The sequence below is a fragment of the Coenobita brevimanus genome, chromosome 108 (assembly GCF_032717465.1).
Source record: "Coenobita brevimanus isolate Jiangsu-jjx chromosome 108, ASM3271746v2, whole genome shotgun sequence".
Classification (NCBI taxonomy): Eukaryota; Metazoa; Arthropoda; class Malacostraca; order Decapoda; family Coenobitidae; genus Coenobita; species Coenobita brevimanus.
Window position 1 is genome coordinate 10,796,589 of NC_137061.1, and position 22,623 is coordinate 10,819,211.

The 22,623-nt window shown below is 42.2% G+C and overlaps 1 protein-coding gene across 1 annotated transcript in view; it reads left to right on the forward strand.

Annotated features, from left to right (window-relative positions):
• The window catches only part of LOC145417002 (uncharacterized), a 58,499-nt gene that overhangs the window by 32,805 nt on the left and 3,071 nt on the right, over nucleotides 1-22,623 (forward strand). Inside the window, exons 4-5 of the mRNA XM_080285851.1 lie at nucleotides 4,857-5,015; nucleotides 21,321-21,389. Of these exons, the coding sequence (XP_080141977.1) occupies nucleotides 4,857-5,015; nucleotides 21,321-21,389 (228 nt within the window). The remainder of the gene's footprint in view (nucleotides 1-4,856; nucleotides 5,016-21,320; nucleotides 21,390-22,623) is intronic.

A 22,623-nucleotide genomic window follows, 5' to 3' on the forward strand; every position in this document is an offset into this window, starting at 1 on the left:
GCCATACACCTGTGCGCCATAGTCTAGCTTCGATCGAATAAGGGACTTATACACCATTAATAAAGATTTTCTGTCGGCACCCCAGGTAGTACCCGCTAGGTACTTGAGGACATTTAAAGGTTTATCACAACGAGCAAGCAAAGTATTAACGTGAAGTTTAAAATTCATTCTACGATCAAAATGTATTCCTAAAAATTTTACAGAATTTTGAAAAGGTACCGCCTGATTATCCAAAGTTAAGCACAAATTAGGTACTTTACGATTAGTGAAAACTATAGCGGCACACTTACGTACGGAAAACTTAAATCCCCACTGCAAGGCCCATTGGTGGACGGAGTCAAGGGCTGCTTGAATCCGCCCAGCCGAAAATTGTGCATTACGGGAAGAGTGCCATATTGCACAATCGTCAGCGTAGAGTGAGTATTTAAGATTCCTCGGGATGGGAGCTGATGACAGAATATCATTGATCATAATACTAAATAAAGTAGGACTAAGCACACTTCCCTGTGGCACCCCGTTTTCCTGGATAAATATATCCGATGTTATGTTACGGGGCAATTTGACAGAGAAAGTTCTGTCCCTTAAGAAATTTGAAATAAAAACAGGCAAATTTCCTCTTAAACCATAAGCATAGAGCTTCATTAGTACACCGTGTCGCCAGGTCATGTCATAGGCTTTATGGATGTCCAGGAACACCCCTATCATGAATTCTTTATTGGCAAATGCCTCTGCAATACAATGCTCCAAATTCATTAAATGATCTAGTGAACTTCTGTATTTACGGAAGCCACATTGTTGATCATTTAACAAATTCTTCGACTCTAAAACAAAAAGAAGCCTATTGTTAACCATTCGTTCCATGACCTTACATAGACAAGAAGTCAACACAATAGGACGAAATGAAGTGGGATTCATAAGACGACCAGCCTCTTTGGGTATCGGTATGACGTGTGCAAAGTGCCATGAGTTTGGGAACGTTCGAGACGCCCAAATCTCATTGTACAATGCTAACATCTTAATCAGGTTGTCCTGATTAAGATGCTGGATCATACCGTACGTGATGGTGTCTGGTCCAGGGCTGGTGTCTTTACAGGATTTAAGGGCAAGGAGCAGTTCATCTAGCGTAAACTCTTGGTTGTACGGGGAGTTTACGTCTTCTGTGGCAAAGTCTAATATCTGTAGCTCAGCCGTGCGTTTATGATGTTGGAAACGCAGGTCATAATTGGCTGAGCTACTTACATGAGAAAAACTCCTGGCGAGGATGTTAGCAACGTCCACGGGCTCGTCATAGATGTTATTATTTATTTGCAAGGTGGTAATGGGGAAATATGGGCCTTTATTATTTAATATTCTTATGGTGGACCAGACTTTACGTAATGGTGTCGTACAAGTCACCGTGAACACAAAGGACCGCCAGGAGTCACGTTTGGCCCTTCTTATTATTCTCCTTGCCTCAGCCCGTGCCTGTTTGTATGCAATAAAATTTTTCTCAGTGGGCTGACTATCAAAAATCCTGTATCTCCTATTGCGTTTTCTTAATGCTTGTCGGCAATCCGGCGTCCACCAATGTGCTCTATGCTTCGCATGAACTGTAGAAGTCTTGGGAATAGCAGCCTCAGCTGCGTGTAATATGGAAGTAGTTATATTTTCGACCTTAACATCTATGGTCTCCCCAGATATATCTAAATTGGCGATCCTTGAGAAGGATCCCCAATCTGCTTTCTTATAGTTAAATTTTGGAGGTGGAGGGTCCGAAATGATGTTGCGTGTATAAGAAAGACAGATGGGTAAATGATCACTTCCCAAGGAGTCGTCGTAAGGGTCCCATGAGAGATCTTGATGTATACCAGGGGAGGCCAAAGATAAGTCAATGGCCGAAAAGTTACCAGTACGATCATCTACACGAGTCGCTCTACCATCGTTCAGAAGACAGAGGTTGGACTGTAGTATTAGGTCGGCTACTTGCTCCCCATGACCATCGATCCTCAAGCTACCCCATTGATAGTGATGGGCGTTAAAATCGCCCAACACTAACTTATTCCCAGGGAGATGTTCAACTAGTGAATTTAAAGCATCACTATCAATGGGGCCATGTGGAGGACAGTACAGAGAGCAAATAGACAGATACGTGTTATTAAATTTTACTCTGCACGCGACAGCTTCCAGAGTAGAATTTAGAATCACTTCCGTTTGTGGGTGTGATTTGTGTGTGTATATGGCAACTCCGTGACCTTCATATCTTCTATACGAGTGGTAGTGTTTGAACTGTGGAGGATCAGGATGATCCTCCAGGCGCGTCTCCTGTAAACAAACAACGTCTGGCCTGTGTATTGACAGCAAGATTGCTATATCTTGTAACTTATTCCCAATACCTCTACAATTCCACTGTAATACAGTGAAAGCGACGGTTTAAGATTTTCGTTGGGGGCCAGTGTGCTTTGTCTTTTTCTGTCGCCCGCTGGCAGGCGAGCGACTACCGGGGGACCTATCCCGGTGCTTGTTAATGGAAACCTCCATATTGTCATCAATAACTAGGTTCCCAGCCTCCCCTGAGGAAGAGCTAACCTTTCTCTCCCTCGCTGGAGTAGGAACCGGAAGGACATGAGGACGTGACTGTTTCGTGAGGGTGGTCATGTTACTTTTACTAGACTTGTCAGGCTTCGTTTTAGGCCGTACTGATGGAGAGGCAGCAGCAGACTGAGAATAAGTTGATGCCTTAGGGATGTCAGTGAGAGAGCTGGAACGGACAGGAGGTCGAGCTGGAGATATACTGTGAGTGGCAGGAGGGAGAAAGACAAGGTCAGTCTGTGTCTCAACGGTGCACATCACGGGACGGGACACAACCGCCGATGCATAGGAGACATTAGGCTTGGGAGTTGCATGCAACTCCTTCACCTTCTTCCTAGCATCGTAAAAGGATATGCCCTGAGTCGCTTTCACTGTGCAGACCTCTTTCTCCTCCTTCCACTTGGGACAAGCCCTAGAGGAAGTGGAGTGAGCATCTTTACAGTGAAAACAGCACTCAGTCTCGGATGTACAGTTGTCAGCAGAGTGACCTACAGCCGCACACTTGCCACACACGATGTTGGAAGCCCGACAAGCCTTTTCATGGTGTCCATAGAGCTGACATTTTCAACAACGAAGGGGATTCGGGATGTACGGTCTTACATTTACAATTTCATATCCTACTTTGACATTTGTAGGTAGCAAAACTTTGCCAAAAGTGAGGATAACAGTGGCTGTCTTCGTCCTAACGCCATCCTGATAACGAGTGATGAATCTGGCATCAATTACATCCTGCTGAGCAAGTTCCTGTATGATTTCTTCCTCACTCATCACCATGAGATCCCTGCAAGTGATAACACCCTTGCAGGAATTCATGGATGTTGGGATCTTGGCCTCGATATCATGACAGTGAAACTTACGCAGCTTTAGCAAGTCTTTAACCTGAGCTGAGTTGAATGTCTTTACTAAGAGGTCCCCATTTCCAAGTTTTTTTACTTGTTCCACCTCTCCCGCACAGTGGTCAATCACCTTCTTGACAATGAAGGGATTGAGTCTGGACAGGGGAGTAGAACCTAGAGCATGAAGCGTTACGAAGGTCGCGTTATTTACAGGGATGTCAAGCGGGGAACGAGTCTGGCGTCCGTCAGTCTGGGGCCGGTCAGTCACGGTAGTGGTGTCGTCAAAACTACCTCCCCCCCTGAAGGGGGGGGGAGGCAGTAGGGGGGTCCATCATAGCTACCACTTCCCCCGTGAAGGGGAAGTGGGAAGAAAGAGAAAAACGACCAAGGGGCAAAGTACCTGGGGAAGACCCACCTAGGCTGACATTACCCTCCCAAACCACTCTCGGGAGGACGCGCCCGTGTGTATCTCACACCCCAGAGCGATCAGTGGGGGGTACACTCCAGAGGTGAGTAAGCAAAGGCAATCTCAGAAATTAGATATAGACACCTACTATATCTACTAAGGCCAGGGAGGAAAATTAGTTCTAGCTAACCTAACTTTATTGAAAAACGCCCTAGTGGCGAAAAAAGAAAAAGCTAAGGCCGGTGGGCAACCCTGCAGCTAGAGGAGAGCCAGAGAAACACGTCTGATCACTCCACGACCATGCATCAAAGTCCCCTAGCTCGGAGAATTCATTCCTTCACTTATATTCGAACATGACAACTCAGCTCATCGCAGTCAGTATTCGAACATGGCAACTCTGCCCGTCGCAGTTACTATGTTTCCCAAGATACATTTATCACAGTATAATGTGTGTAATGGGTTATATTCTTTAACACAGAGGTATAAATATCGCTGAACTGTTACCATTTACAAGTCGATGGATGTTTGCAGTCACATAGTGGCGTTGATGTGTTTATTAGCAGTACCACCCACGATACCTAACCATGCGTACAACCGCACCGAGACGACAAGTGTCCGGGAATAATGTTTCATTCTGTTCATTCTGCCATTATTCGCACCACACTTTAAAGATACTTTTGGGAGCTACTGTACAGCTGCAGACACAAACGCTAATCCACTCCATAACGATAAAAAAAAAAAAAAAAAAAAAAACGAGACTGTAGGCAATGACTTTTGAAACACAGTGGGGTGGTACCCGAAGCTCAACAAACTTTTCAGAATATCGTGTAAAAATTTCATAACTGTTCGATTAAAAAATGTAACGATATCATTTCCCCAGCTGTACTTTTGATCGAGTATAACCGAACTATTTCTCCCTGATGTGTGGATCGAAAATAACTATACTATTTGACCCGAATGTGTGTGTGTGTGTGTGTGTGTGTGTGTGTGTGTGTGTGTGTGAATCGAGTATTATCCAAACTCTATATCCCATGTGTACGGTACAGCTGGTAACCCTGTGCCTGGAACTGTACCTGGTGGCGTACCGTCTTGGCGTGGAGGCGGAGTACCAGCGACAGGAGGCGGTGTGGCAGACCCTGGTGATACTGCAGACGTGTGGAGTGTTTCTGCTGGTCTCTCTCAAGGCTAGCAGGGTGGCGGAGGAGGTAAGTGGCTCTCCGGTTGTCCATGTCTGTCTGTCTTCTGTCTGACTTCCGTATTTTGTAGGTGTCTTTGTCTGTATTCTGTCTGCCCTCTATTTTGTCCGTCTGCCTTCTGTCTGTTTTTCTGCCTTCTGTATTATATGTCGTGTTTTCTGTTTGTCTGTCTGTCTGTGTCTCTGTCTCTGTCTGCCTGTCTGTCTGTCTGTCTGTCTCTCTCTCTCTCTCTCCAAATATTGTTCAGTCTTCCCCAGGAATAACACCCTCCACCGTCAACATTACACCCCTGTTCCCAGTAGTGCTTCTTATTTTTTTTTTTTAATGCAAGAAAGAAGGAACCAAAGGCCAGGGGCCAGCAAACCGTTCCTTCCAAGAAAGAAAAAAAAAAACGATACAAAAGAGAGCCAAATTCAAGAACCGTTCATTTCGAGATGCCTGAACACACTGCATTTGAAAGACTGCAGATCATAGGAAGCAGGAAATACAGACAGAGGGAAACAGTTCCAGAGTTGACCTGTTGCATAAATGAAGGACTGGGAGTAACGGTTAACTCTTGCATTAGAAAGCTGGACAGAAAAGGGATGAGAGTTTGTTGCTATACGGGTGCTAGGCGCCCGTCGTAGAGGTGGAGGGATGCAAGCAGACAGTTCAGAGGAGCAGTGACCATTGAAGCAGCGATAGAAAAGAGATAAAGATGCAACAGTGCTGCGAAAAGATAGAGGTTGAAGGGAGCCAGTAAGAGAAGGAGAGCTGATGAGACGAAAAACCTTTGACTCCACCCTAATGAGGAAAGGAGAAGCAAACTGATCTCAACTGTCTGACCGGCCCAAGAATCGAACTTAAGGCCTTCCAGTTGTAAGCTGGATATGCTGTGCGAAAGATTGCGAAACGAAGCCAATATTCCACCAAGTTTGCATTGTGTAAGGCAGCGGTAGTTAATTAAAAGTAATAAGCACACACACACACACACACACACACACACACACACACACACACACACACACACACACACACACACACACACACACACACACACACACAACAGTAACCAATAAAAAAATTATATACAAAAGAAGACACACCTACTTCTTACAGGCCAACCCTTCAGCAAACACCCTTTTCTAAGCTTGACGCTAACTAGGTGCAAACAAGCCACTGTCTTCAATAATGGGCACTGTTTCTAACGCCTTTGCAGCTAGGAGACTCCCCCAAGATAATAATAAAATCGATTGCCAGTAGCAAAAATGGCATAAACATGAATGTTCGTAGACCTTGTGACCTGCGTCGCTTTATGAAATCGTCAAGGGGAAGGGGTAAGGAAATGGACGTGGAAGAAAAAAAAAGGAGGGAGGGGGAGGGGGAGAATAAACTAAACTATAGTATGGGTGGATAGGGACCATTAGAAAATTTGTGCTGTAAGATAATTGGTGTTTGAGTGCAGTGAATGTTTACTTCAAAGTGTTCTGGAACAAGTTAAACTTTTTTTTTTTTTTTTTTAACAGGAGATGAACAGAGGAGAGAACACAAACTGAAGTTTTAAAAATCTATACACCAGATTACGGGTGTCCTACATTCATAACAAATCTGTAACAATTGGAGTTCGACTGCTCTAGGCTGAAATTTGGTGAGAACTATTCTAAGAATGTAAATTCCAAAGAGAAGCATTTCGAGAAATAAAAGAATTCTGACAGACAGAAGTTTTACAATATGGCAGTGTGATAATCCAGTCATGAGTGCTACCAGATGCCAGTCTAGTGCCGGGAAAGGCGTGGAGAGGTAGCACAATGTATGCAATTTCGACTGAACATTTGCAGTAAAAGTATTTGTAATATAATTCAAGGGAAGCAACATTCCCTCTTACTTGTAGGGGACGTAGTTCATTTGTAACCGCAAGGGTATTAATACTTCTTATAGATTTGTTCTGAATTTTGTCCAGTTGCTTTAGTGCAACCTCTCCACATCCACTCCACAATGGTGAACAATATTCCAGCTGAGAGAGCACATGATTCTGTAAATTATAGCCAACTGATCGTCTTGAGACGCAGTAAAAAATGTCATCGTGGTAATGAAAGGGTTAATTGGGACTGTCTAACTTCTTCACGAGGAGATGTTCCCCACTGGCTCAGCTGAATCGATTGACTGTAGCACGGATATGTGTAAATATGTCATGAACGTACGAGCATTTTTCTTTCCTTTTTTTTCAAGGAAAAGTTTTATGGAATCTCCTAGGATTCAAACCTCGATTGTTCCGACACACATGTAGTGACGCTGTCCACTTACTAAAGCCGAACAGTGAACAGTGAAAGATATACTGAACATTACTATATTTTAAGACAAAATTTCCATGTTGGAGTCTTACAAGGCTATCCTGTAGCTGTTTGTTAAATATAACACATCAAAGGGAACAGATATAGCTTCAGTAACCCCTTTAGTACAAGAGACATGCAGCTGAATAAAACTGTATGATGATGGTTTGATTAAAATAAAATGCGTCATCGGACTGAAGGGATATTTTACAGGCGGGGCATCTTGTACTGAAAGCGTCAGTCCTTAAACATACAAGTAACCGCTTAATTCTTCTCAAGAGAAGGAGTTAGAAACCTTCCATTTACTCCTTTTCAAAGACGACACTTCTTACTTTTCTGGCTATCTCAATGCTATCTATTTACTATCTACTGCCAGACGCCACAATCCCGCAAGGGGTGGCCATTTTATTTTGAGTTATTTGTTTTACGGGGAGGGGCACTAACCCTCCACCAACCCATTTGTTGACACGTAGGGAGCACGTATGGTTTGGTTATATGGTTAGCACCCAGCGTTGTAAGTGGTTTCTTGGCTTACAGGAAACCATTTGGCATGTCACTCAATGTAAAGGCACCTGTAAAGGAAGGAAAAGCAATAAGAAATGACAGGAAAGATGGGAGAAATAGGAAGAGAGGAGGGCAGGCACAGAAAAAGAATGATACAGGCTAAGGAAGAAGAAGGCAGCACTACCGATTTTTTTTTTTTTTTTTTTCAGCTAAGGAGGCGGTAATCAGGAGGAGTGCACCACCGCGTTGCCTGTGTGTGGTGAGAGGGCTGGGTCACGGACAGACAACAAGTCTCGTTAGCTTTTTTTTTTTTTTTTTTTTTTTTTAAGACCGAGAACCTCCGGAAGATTTTGTTCTCACCTTTTTTTCCCCATGTTAATCATAGTTATTACTTGGAACTAATTGTAAGCTATTTGCAAATCCGACCTCAGAGTCACCTCACAAACCTAACCATCAACCTATATATACTAGAAAACAAACATTTTCTTCTATAATGATTGTTAAGAAGCAGGAATGGCAAAAGTGCATAGATAAGAGATGAAAAATAGCACAGAAACAAGAGAGCATTCAGGATGGGAGGAGATTTGGAAACATATACCCATTACTACATTCAACACTGTAGTCACAGACTTGTAGCTGGTGGAATGTAGTAATGGGTACAGGTCCCCAAATCTCCTCCCATCCTGAATGCTCTCTTGTTTCTGTGCTTGTTTCATCTCTTATCTGTGCACTTTTGCCATTCCTACTTCTTAACAATCATTTTAGAAGAAAATGTTTGTTTTCTAGTTTATGATCTTTTTATGGAAGTATAATTATGCATAAAGCAAGCGTTAGATATGGATTGTTACATGTATAGCATACTGAACGACTAAAACGAGGGTGCCTTCCGGTGAAAAGAAGTGTTTTGGTACGTTCTTTAACTGTACACGAGCTGTAGCTAACCAATATTGCGCAAAATGGCCTACCTACGGGTGACAGCGATGTGGTTTTCAGGCCGTAACTCGCGAACCGTAGCCTGAATGCTCTTCTAAACATGAAAAGAAACATCTACACTTGACAAGCAGCGTTTCGGTGTATAATACGCAAGTGTACGCCTTTTTCGTCTGGAGGTATGGCTGATGAGAGAAAGAAAGAAGGAAAGAACAAAATCGATATTTTTGCGGTCCGATTTTGCGACACATACGAAGGTTAGCAAGACTTTGCGAGTAGTTTTGCACTTAAATAGCGAAGGTCTTTTAGTTCATAAGCTTAGAACTAATCTGTACGACCGTTTTCGCGCGAATGCTAGTATACCCTATAAGAGAGGACGTCACTCTTCCTTATTTACGGAGTGTTACCGCACTCGGTGATATATATAGATAGATAGATAGATAGATAGATAGATATAGATATAGATAGATAGATAGATAGATAGATAGATATAGATAGATAGATAGATAGATATAGATAGATAGATAGATATAGATAGATAAATAGATAGATAGATAGATAGATATACATTGCTAGTTTCCTCATCAGGTAGCCTACACTTTACATATGCCGGCTAAATGGAGTAAGTTCGTCGACTTTCAAGTAAAAAAAAAAAAGAAAGAAAGAAAAAGAAAAAAGCGGATGCCAAGCCTCCCTCATCATCAACTCTATACATACCACATCTAACCAATTCTATCTCTTCCAAATTCCATACTTCCTCAAACTCCACACAGCTCTATCTTACACAATTATTTATCATATCCATCCACTTTCTTGGCCTAGCATGCCTCTCTTCACCTCCAAACTCACGTACACCCTCCTCACCATCCTATTTACAGCCATTCTCTCCATATAACCATGCTATCAAGACACACTCTTCCTTTACCTTATCTTTAATATACTTCTTTACTCCATAACATTCACGATCAGATTATTTCCTATTTCGTCCACTCTGTGCTCTCCAGACACATTCCTCAGAAGTTCAACATCCACTACAGCCATAACTATGATGATTATAATACTCATGAAAGAAAAGCATTCGGGAGCCGAATGCTAATCGCCCACCAGTATATGCTGTTGGTCAAGTACAAGATTGCGGCCAAATCTTGATACCCTGAAGGATTCATGTTGATAGCTCAAACCGTTCGTGAGATATAATGGAGTTAAAGGCAGGCGATAATAACTAGTTGACCTTTGGCAATCATTTTGGTGACCTTGACCTTGACCTCAAGTGCCCATTTTCGAACTCGGCCAAGATTTTGACTACCTCTTGATACTCTGAAGGTTTCATGTTGATACCTCAAGCCATTCATGAGATAATGGGAACAGATACACACACACACACACACACACACACACACACACACACACACACACACACACACACACACACACACACACACACACACACACACAGAGGCGGGTAAAAACATTATTGCTCCGCTTTTTAAAGACGGAGCAATAACAAGAGGCAGCACGGGACACACCCGCCCACACCAACTGGTCTCAAGGCGAGTATCTGACTGTGACCTAATCCTTCGACAATTGCTCTCAAAATCAAATCATTTCATCCACGCCTAACCCAAGCCCTCAAACCCTTCCACCAACTATGGTTCCTATCAGATCAATGATGTTTGAAGTGACATTATCCAGTGACCTTCACTTTTGATTTTTCCCTGTCACTTAGAACTGACTGATTGTCTCCGTAATCGAATCTCTGTCTTTGTAACAACGTGAACTTTTTCACAAAGTTTGGTCTACACTGGATTAAAGCTGTTTAAGTTGACTATGTCATGCAACCTTGACCTTCTGAGCTATTGCTATATATGATAATAAATCAGCCTCTTGAGTGATCCTTAACTTATCCACCACGTTTGACCGAAAGCAGATCAAAACTGCATTACCTGTAGTTTGTTCACACAGACACATGGATGAAATTTTGACCTTTTCTTGTGACCTTGACCTTTGATTGATTGATTCTTCACTCCATTCTTACCTCACCCTTAACCCTTTACCCAAGTTTGGCTCAAATAAAATAAAAACTTTCAGTTGACATTACCCTGTAATCTTGACTTTTGACCTTTCCCTGTGACCTTGATAACTAATTGTCCTCAAAACTGAGCCCTGTTACTCTTGTTTTATCGCCAACCATCCCACAACGTTCGGTCGAAATCGTATGAACTCTTCTTAAGTTGACCATGACCTATGACCTTGACCGTTGACCCCTTACTCTAAGCAATGGATCTCGTCTGTGGCTGACCCTTAACATTACCACCATGTTGAGTTAAAGTCGGATCAATATTGTTTATTTTGTTAACAAGTACACATACACACACACACACACACACACACACACACACACACACACACACACACACACACACACACACACGGGTAGGACTATAATATTGCTCTTTGACCTAGGGCTTTGACTAACCGTTCTCAAACAGAATCGCCTCATCACTGCATTACCCTTAACTTTCCCCAGAGTTAATTTAAACTGAATAAAAGCTGTTCAAGGTGGGCTTTGGCAGGTCAACGTGTGGCCTACCCCTGTTGATCTTAACCTGTCATCTACAGTATTGTTCTATAAACAACACGTTCCCATAATGCTTGTCCCACCACACTACCAAGCTGGTTAAAACCTGGTAAACCTGTTTGACTGTTTCTTACTTTGTTCACACACACACACACACACACACACACACACACACACACACACACACACACACACACACACACACACTCCGCTCGCTGGTGCAGTGGTAACGCTCTCGCTTGCCAGCTGGTGGACGGGAGTTCGCGCCTCGCTCAGGTTGCGAAAAGTTTCACTAACGAAGTGGGTGGTTACTGTCCCCCTTGAGCAAGGGGACGGGTGTGTGGGTGTGTGAAGGTCACAGCCTTGCCCTTAGATCGGACTATATGAGCTCTCAGCTCCCTTCCGGGAGGGTAAAAGCTGACGATCACGACCATCAAGTGATCCTGACCGACCCGGTGAATTACACACACACACACACACACACACACACACACACACAGATTGCTCAAACCAACACCCGCTCTCGTTTCGCAACAGTTGACGTTCTACTACTACTACTGCTACTACTACTGCTACTACTACTACTACTACCATTACTACTGCTACTACTACTGCTACTGCTGCTGCTACTACTACTACTAATACTAATACTATTGCTACTACTACTACTACTACTACTACTAATAATAATAATAATAATAATAATACTAATAACAATAGTAATAATGTACTACTACTACTACTACTACTGATAATAATAATAATAATAATAATAACAGTAACAATGTAATAATAATAATAAAAAAATAATAATAATTATAGTAATAATAATTATAATAGTAACAATGTAATAATAATAATAATGATAATAATAATAATAATAATATTATTATTATTATTATTATTATTATTATTATATTAATAATAATAATAAAATTAATAATAATAATCTCTATCTATCTATCTATAGCCCGACGCCCTAATCCCGCAAAGGGTGACCGCAGACAAACGCCTCCAAGTCGCTCTGTCACCCTCCATTTGACTACCCTGCCCCCAACTCACCCCCTCCTCCCTCATATACCTCTCAACTCCATCCCTCCACCTCATCCTCGGTCTACCCCTCCCTCTCCCTCCCTCCACTTCACCTACATACACCCTCTTAGTCTTTTATTCTCCATTCTCTCCACATGTCCAAACCACCTCAGTGTATTTCTCCTAATCTTCTCAACCACATCCACATCCACCCTACAACGTTCCTTCACTTCTTCATTCGTCAACCTGTCCCTCCATGTCACTCCACATGCTCCTCTCAAGTAACTCATTTCCACTGCTCTCACTCTTGACTTGTTCCCCTCTTGCAAGGTCCACGCCTCGCTTCGATACATCAGGGTAGGGATCACAATACTATCATGCAGTGACTTCTTAACTTCCGTACTCACCTCCCTATTTCTCATCACTGCTTTCAGTGAACCAACAACCTTCCTTCCCTGCTGTACCCTTTCACGCACTTCATCCCCCAAAGTTCCATCTTTACTCATCACACTACCCAAGTACTTGAATGCACTCACATTCTCCATATCCTCACCATCCAACCTCACTGCACACTCTGTGACTTCATTCCTCTCAAACACCATAACTTTACTTTTGTTTACATTAACTTTCAGCTTCCTCCTCCTGCACACTGTCCCAAATTCATTCACCAAACCTTGCAACTCCCATTCATCTTCACTCAACAATACTGTATCGTCAGCAAACAGCAACACCAGAATCTTCCAAATCTCACCCTTATTCATTAGAGCTACTCCCACATCCACTGCCCTACCTTGCACCTCCTTTACAACCCCATCTATGTATATATTAAACAGCCATGGAGACATCACACAACCCTGTTTCAGTCCCACATTGAGATCAAAGAACTCACTCAGCTCACCATCCACTCGCACCGTAGCCCTAGCTCCTTAGAACAAACTCTTCACAGCATTCAACAATTTCCCATCCACTCCATATATTCTTAATACCTTCCACAAACCTTGCCTATCTATTCTGTCATAAGCTTTCTCCAAGTCCATGAAGGCAGCATACATTTTCTTTCCCTTCTTTAGATACTTCTCCACTAAACATCTTAGAACAAATATCTGATCTACACACCCTTTTCCCTTCCTAAATCCCCTTGTTCTTCTCCAACTAGCTCCTCTGTCATATGCCTAACCCTATCAATGAGTATTCTACCATATATTTTACCAGTCACACTAAGAAGGCAAATACCCTTATGGTTACCACATACTTCTCTCTCCCCTTTTCCTTTGTATAAAGGAACAATTATATCTAATTTCCAGTCCTCTGGAACCCTTCCCTCTTCCCAAGCCAATCTACACAACTTCCATATCCACTCCACAACAATCTCACCCCCATACCTCAGCATTTCAGCACACACTTCATCAATTCCTGGGCCTTTCCCATCTTGATCTTCTTCACTGCTTCCACTACTTCCGCCCAACTGATCTCTTCCTCCCTCCTCTCATCTCTTCTTCTCCCAGCCATTCCCCAACCACTTATACTCACACTGCTCTCATTCTCTACATTCAACAAATCCTCAAAGTGCTCCTTCCATCTCCTCAATTTCTCTCTCTTCTCCAACAACAATCTATTATTCCTATCTTTCACTCCCCTACTATTTCCCCTTTCACACTGCCTTACTTTCTTTACCTCCTTCCAAAACAATTTCTTACTCTCCCTCCATTTCACACTCAGATTCCTCCCAAACTCTTCATCCACTTTCTTCTTACTCTCCTTCACCAGTCTCTTCACCTCCCTTCTCCTGCTCACATATACCTCTCTCTTCTCTCTCTCATCTTCTCCCCTACCTCTACTCGCCAACCATTCACTATATGCCTTCTTCTTTTGTTCCACAGCTCGTTTCACCTCATCATTCCACCATGCTGTCCCTTGCACACCCTTGCATCTCCTCCTCACTCCACAAACCACCTCACACTCTGCGCCTATATCTTCCGTGAATATCTTACATACGTCTTCCACCCCTTCCATCTGCTCTAGCTCATACCTTCCCAATCTTTCTTCCACAATGATCTTATACTCTGCCATTTTCTCACTATTTTGCAAATTCTCCACTCTTCTCACAGGAGCTGTTTCCTCCTGTCTTCCCCTTCGTCTCCTCAACCATTTTCTTTGCAGCTTTACCTTGGCCATCACTAAGTGATGGTCCGAGACTCCATTCCCCCACCCTCTCCACACTCTTGCATCCAACACTTGTCTTCTCATTCGCTCATCCACACGCACGTAGTCTATCATTGCCTTTCGTTCAACAAGTTCACCATCCATCCTTCTCATTACTCTCTATGTATACCTGTGGATCATCTGATGTCGAAAGTAGGTGCTGGCTATTGCCAACCCCTTACAAGCACAGATGTCCACCAAATCACTACCATTCCCATCTACTTCAGCTGGCACACCCCACTGACCAACCACTCCATCCACTCGTACATAATAATAAATAATAATAATAATAATAATAATAATGATGAAAATAAATAATGATACTGTTAATAATACTAATATGAGATAAACAAAAGGATGGACAAAATGAGTGGATGATGATGATGATGATGATGATGATGATGAGGAGGAGGAGGAGGAGGAGGAGGAGGAGGAGGAGGACGAGGAGGACGAGGAGGAGGAGAAGGATGATAAGGATGATAATTATTAAAATGCTCATAATAAGCAAAAATAATAATGAACGAAAATAATAACGGGAATGATGATGATGATGATGACGATGATGATGTTGGTGATTCAGCTCCCTGCCACCACTCACCTTTCACCACCACCAGATTTTCCCTCATCATAACTGTTCCTCTTCCACCGTCAACAAAGGACACGATACCAGGAATACAACAGCTTGTCAGGCCAGTGTTTACTTGTGACTTCATGCACTACCTGGCAACATAGTCTCTTTGTTGACTCCGCCTCTCTCTCTCTCTCTCTCTCTCTCTCTCTCTCTCTCTCTCTCTCTCTCTCTCTCTCTCTCACCTTTTAAGTTATCAGTAATTGTGAATATGGCTTGTCAGTTCTTTCGTTAAAACAAACAGCATTTTTACCATTTACTGTTCTCCCAGTCAACCACAGCAGTGTTAACTAAATAATGACTAAAACAGACTTCTAACCCTTCCCACGCCTCCCCCTCTCCCCATGTTGTTATTATAATGTTGCTGACAGTTTCCCCTCGAGGCTATGTTTATCTTGCGTTCATAGGAGCCAATAGCTGTCTCACTGGCTCTGATAAAACTGGAGAGTGTGGGGAGCGGGGTAGAAAGAAGGTTACATGGAGTTACAGACCACACAGATCTTACCGTCCTTTGTAGGTGGTCTGGCCAAACAAAAAAACTACTTAGACTTTAATTATGGGTTAAGAATTCTATCCTATGCTGAATAAAACTGTGTGGAGATAACAAGATTAGGTAAACAACACGTCCTCGGGCTGAAACCCTTAAAGCGGTGGTGTACCTAGGACAGGTTATCCATGCGTCTACCGCCAGACTCCTCAAATCCGTGAGGGGTAACCAGAAATAAATAATCTCCAAGTTGCCTGTCATCTATCATGTGACTGTCCTCTCTCCAACTCACACCTCCCTCTGTCAGATCTCTTCATCCTATTCCTCCATCTCATCCTCGGTCACCCCCTCCCTTCCCCTTTCCAACTAGCTTATATACACTCTCTTAGTCAGTCTCATTCTGTAACCTCCCCACATGGTCTATTGTACTCGGTATCAGGCATCTTTCCATTTTTATCTGGTGTCAGAAACTAAAAACACCAAAGGTAATACTTGGCCCTATATCAGAGGGTAATCTACAGATCTGTATCAGAATGTTAATTGCGTTACTAATGAGCATCTTTTTCTTTTGATGAGTGTGGTAGGTGGGGACGCCCACCATCCACTCATTTGCTGTTGTGCTGCCTTCAGGTGACTCTACACTAAGTGACATGCCAAATGGCTCCCCGTGACACGGGAAGTTTCTTAACGAGTCAGGTTGTAACCATATAACCAGTTACCCGCCTGGTAGTTTAGTGCGCTAACGTCCTACAACCTGATGTGGCCTATGGGAGTTGACATCCGAGGGAAGGATAAGGTTCATTACTCACATAATGTCACTCAGAGGAAGCACGACTGGTCAGTCTGACCTTAAATGTCACGACTAAGTAACCTAGCCCCGGGTCCCTACGTTTCTGATGGAACAATAAACAAGTGGATGATATCTGTATGCATAGATGTAATAGATTAGCCTCACAAGCGTTAGGTACCCAATCACCCCGTACTGTACTAGACGCTCGTGATACAGTTCATGCTCACTCTCTCCCCCCGACCCATACTTACTACCCCTGGCCATGGCAGCAGGAGGAAGAAGGAAAAAGGCTAATGATTAATACCTGTCTACTGCATGGAGGTCGTTAAGATGGACGAACAACTTCTTGATCAGTCTCAGTCTTCCTTTATAATCCGACCCGCAGTATTCAGTACTACATTCAAGACCTCATTTGTACAGTACTGCTGGATTGAGTGTAGAGTTTAGCATCGGGCCAGTTCCAATACCACACCATACACCATGTCATCATTAATATACACTGTACCACCACCCATGTGTCCACGGCGTCCTGTGATGCCGATAGTCAACGAAACTACGAACATTACGGAAAAATATAACGTTTGGTGAATAACGACAAAGGAAAAACAAACTTGATAAAATAGTCTAACCGGCTCAAGAATCGAACTCAGATTCACACAGTTGCTACCTGAACGTAAGGAAAGAAGAAGAAGAAGAAGGAGAAGAAAAACGTTAAAAAGTAGTAGTAGTAGTAGTAAGTCTGACAGGAGGGTCGATCTGACTAAAGCAACCAGGGATGTCATTCCTGCAGCATCACCAAGGCTCATAGAATTACACGAGATCACAACTGATTTTAATTGTGGGATTGGTCCAGTTCCGTAGGGCAAAGAAAGCCGACTAGAATACATCAGCATGCCCTTACACCTTCAGGAAAAACAGTACATTATTCCTCGGCCCATGTTTTACGTTGGGTTAGGATTGGGATGTAGATATCAGCTTCGTGTTTACAATAACATAGAAAAGAGACCAACTCAGTCTGTGTACACAGTTTAATTATTTTTAAAAATCTTAAAAAGATGTTTTTACAACTCACTTTTATATAACTTTACGTAACTTCGGTCATTTATGAGCATCAGTACTAAAAAATATGAATGATGAGGTGAGACATGAAGCGCATTAGATATGTTAATAAACAAATTCGAAATATCGTCGCATCTTTATTCAGCTTTAGTTTTTATTAAGCAGTTATTTTAGTTACGATACATTTGCTTCTGAACATCTAAAAACATGACAATACTGCATCTGAAGAATTAAAGATAAATCAGTTGACAGAGCTGGGGAATTGGAAATCATGCTTACATCAAAACACGAGCAGTCTGGGTTACTCGTTTGCTCGTTTTTTAATGTATTGATATGCTAAAGACCTTTCATTTATATTCACACCAAATTATTCACGTAAATATATTCTTACAGAAGTTGTATGGTAAAAGGTAGTCAGAACCATGGCTGACACCTGTACCCGTTAACACCTATCTACCTCTTGATTCACGTACTTCATGACCCTCACTGGCCTCAGGTGCACGACCTTGTGTATTGTATAGTGGTGATCAATAATCCATATACAATTTGGGGTTAGGAAGTAAAGGATTGAGATCCCTTCCCACTTAATGATAACTAAGTAGCTGAGGAATATGTTGTTAGGTCGTAACGCCATTTAGACAATAAAGGAAGTAATGCAAGTATAGTGTACTGTCCACCAAAGTTTCTTGATTTTAGGTAAACTTCAAGTTCCGAGCAGTATCTTTGACTCTTTAACTCTTTCAGTCCGGGTGTGTATTTTTATTCTATTATTGCTATCTTAGGCTATTTTATTAAGATTTCGAGAAATATTTCAAACTGGTGAAGTTAAGTACAGCCTTCATTTACCCCTTCACCTCCACTACAAGAGGTCTCCAAAAAGCTGAATAAAATCGTCTGAAGATAGCAAGAACAATTCGGTATCAAGCATCACTGGACCGAAGGTATTAAATCCAGAAACTTCGGTCAGTAGTGTCATAGGTACTTTAACTGAATTCCATGTATCCTATAAGCAGGTCCATCCAGTTGCATATAAATAAAAAACTGCTCCGCTTCATTGCTCGAACCTTGAAGTCTAGCTTTAAACATGGAACTGACGGTGACCACCTGTAACGCGTAACTGACAGCAAATACACCTGCAGCGTGGAACTGACGGCAAATATTCCTGCAACCCGGAAATGATGGCAAATATACTTGTACTGTAGTGCGGAACTGACGGCAAATATACCTGTAACGCGGAACTGACAGCATAGATACCTATAACGTGGAACTGACTGCATATATACCTGTAATGCGGAACTGACGACAAATATACCTGTAACGCGGAACTGACGACAAATACACTTGTTAACTGGGTGAACTGTCATTGGCCTCCATACATGTTGGTTCGAGATTTCATAACACCTCATGCTCAGCTCCTTATTTATCACAGTATACAAACCACTGAACACCATTACTCTTTTTTTTGTTTTGTTTTAAGCTGAATAAGCGTTTAGTAGCAACAAGAATGAAGCAACAAAGCCATCATCGAAGTATGGCTGTACTGCTACTACTACTGTGAACTCGCATGGGCTGCAAACTGAAGTTGCCCTTTTCCAACAATTCACCATCCCCCTTTCATAGGATAGGGAGGGAGTTGAGGAACATTTGTATAACTAAGCACTGTGCTGCCCGGCTATCTGTGCCATCGCATGAAGAGATCCCTTTCCAGCACCTCGTCTTTATATACCAGAGTAACTCTAGCAACACCGAAGGCCAAGCTATTGTCACTGAATCGAAATCTATGTATGTATATGTGTGCATGTACGTATTTATGTATTTATAAATGTTAACAAAATACCTCATCTGTGTCTGGTCCCATTCAGTTAAAAACTGGCACATACGAGTTTGTTCGAAGATGGATCCAAAGCTAATGCTACGGGTGAAGGTCAGATTTCAGGCGCTTCGTTGCTGTGTTCTCTTGAGCTCCCTTTCAGGTTAAACCCGGTGTCGTATGCACGGAGTGACTTATGCTGGAAGTTACCGTTCCGCTCAGTGCGCATGTGCGGAGGGCCCTTTTAGCTTCTATTTTGAAAGTATCTGCATGTTATCTCAAGTATTGTGCCATTTATCAACAACATTGTATGAAATATATGTGTCAGGAAGATAGCTGGATGTCTTATCGACCTATAGGTAACAATAGGTCGATATATGGATATACAGATTATAAATAAATATATATATGTTACAGGCAGATTGTGAAATCAGTCATTTCGTGAATTAAGGTTAGTTTAATTTAAGTTTATTTAGGTTAGGTTGATCTATGATAAGGTTAGGTTAGGGTAGGTTAAGGTTTGTTTAGGTTTAGTTAGGTTAGGTTAATTTAGGCTAAATAGAGAAGGGAACGGTAACTTCCGGCATAAGTCACTCCGTGCATATGACACCGGCATCGCGAAAAGGAAGATAAAACCCCATTTATTGACCTCATTATTACTTCATGTGATGGGATATATATGAAGTGTGGTTATCTCGTTGTCGATTGTGTTATGTAAAGCGGAACCGGAATGTAGTCTAACCATTTTCTGTCCTCCCAGACGTTTTTTAAATTAACTGCCATAGACTAGAAGTTCCCCTTCACATTTACGTATTCGGTTTTAATGTGACAAGATTTATATTTTTTCACCCCTCTCTTTCGTTGTAAGGGAGACACTGGCATGGATGGTTATGAACAAAGAGCGGGAGGAGTGGTGGGTGTGATGTATGAGCGGCATTTGTCTGGTGAATAACGCAATAACACCTTTTTCAATCACCCGGAATATTGACTGACGATGGCATCCTGTGATATACGAGACTATACTTACTGACAGCCATAATCGTCCCTGCATACGCGTCATCACTGGGTACTTTGGCGCCATTGGCAGCCAAATTACCAGCATTATCGTTGCCAAAGGAGAATTCGTAACACTTTTTCTTTACGGTTCGTTTTGCATATTACACTTTAACTACGGCTTGCATGTAATTTGTGTCTTTTTTAAACTGACATAGTCTTTAATCAGTAAAGTAGAAGAGGCAAGTAAAGCGTACTTGTGAAAATAAATGCTAAGGAATAAGTTACGAATTCTCCTAAGCCCACGTGAAATATTGCCCCGTATTATCTTTATTGTCCCGGCCAGTTAAGGGATCCGAATAATTACATGCTAGTGACCATGAGAGAGAGAGAGAGAGAGAGAGAGAGAGAGAGAGAGAGAGAGAGAGAGAGAGAGAGAGAGAGAGAGAGAAAGCGAAGGAGGAGAAATGCAATACAGGTATGATCAAAGGTAAAATGTGTAATTAATGAAGCCTCTATGGTTGATGGGTGTAATAACGAAGGCTATTCTTCTCAGGTGATGATAAGGTGTCACTCCCTACCCCTCCACCCCACCTGCCCTCCACCATACCTGCTGTGTTAGGCCAGGTGCAGTTTCCTATACTCGTCTTAGTAGTATTACACCATAACACTTGTATCTATCTGTCTGTATGTCAGCCAGTCAATCTATCTGTTTATTTATCTGTATATATCTATCTACTTTTCTGTCCAAATACCTGTCTCTATATATTTACCTATCTATATCTGTTTAAATATATCAAGTTCTCTGTCTGCCTGTCTGTGTATCTCTATCGCTGTCTGTCTGTCTGTCTGTCTGTCTCTGTCTCTGTCTCTGTCTGTCTGTCTGCCTCTCTCTCTCTCTCTCTCTCTCTCTCTCTCTCTCTCTCTCTCTCTCTCTCTCTCTCTCTCTCTCTCTCTCTGTCTATTTATCACCTTATCGCCTCTCCCCCCAGGCAGACCGGTGTACAGACGTCATCCGCCAAGGCCTTCCCTACACCGCCACGGACAAGGATAAGTTCCATGTCAGTTTTATAGTCTTGTTATCAATGCTGAGTACCCGAAGGTGTAGCCAAGCCCTTAATTTATAAAGGACAATTCCAAAACACCATCGGGACAGGAAGTGGGTAGACTGCATTTCCCTTTACCTAAAACATCTTTAATTTTCCATCATGTGTTTCCTTGATCATGTCAAAAACTTGGGCTTGTCTGCACCTTCGCCCTCTCAGCATTCTATACTTTTTATACTCTGACTTGGCCTAAAATTCTTATCTCTCCATTTTGAATGCTGAGTTGTAGCAACAGCATAACACCAGTATGATGCTAATCACGAAGTTCTGTGGAAAGTGCAGAGTCTTAGTCTCATCTTTTTCTGCCACCGAGGTACATGAAGACAGCTAGAAAAGGACGAAAATGTAGGCCAAGTGATGGTGGACATAATATAACACGATCCTCACTCTCTTGTACGATGTTCATAATATGAGAAATCTGATGTATTACTTTACTGATAAAACAGCAATATATGTCATATTGATCTAGCTATGTTACTCTTTCATGTGGGATATGTGAAACTTGGATCAATACAGTGCATTGCTTTGAAAGATAGGAAAGAATAGTTGACTTCACTGTCTTAATAGGAAATTCCATGAACCGTAAACCAAGACGTAGGACACAGTAGCTTTCAGATATACCAGAATTAAACCCATTTAATACCATGGCGTAATTATCTTCTGTCTTGCCCCACCATCCATCTCTTTCTAGCCCATCCTGTCCACTCCTCTCCATTCACCTCACCCATTTCTGCGTTGATAGAGTAAATATTGTAACAACTGCTTCGACTTAAACCTTCAGCACCCTTATCCACAGGGAATACTTCCCCCATCGTGGCCCAGCATCAAGTATCCAAACCCTTTCTGCTTTGTCTTCTCCGCCCACCTAACATCGTGTCCTGAAATACCTGGAGTGCCATTAAAATATGCTAAGAATGTCCTTTATTTAGTTGATACTGCAACACTTACAATACTCTGCTCCGTCTTGATTCTTTTCTTGTTGATACCTGTCACATATGCTGATACTGTATTTTGTTTTGCTTATTATGTCACATTCGATGATATTCTTCTGTTTTGTGGATACTGTTTTGCTTTTTCTTTTCATTTTTCATTTCCTCTTGTTTTCTTTTTCTTGTTTTTGGCTGATGTTGTTTGTTGTATTATGCAAATACTGTCTTGTTCTTAAGAGTAATATCTTAGAATGGTTGAA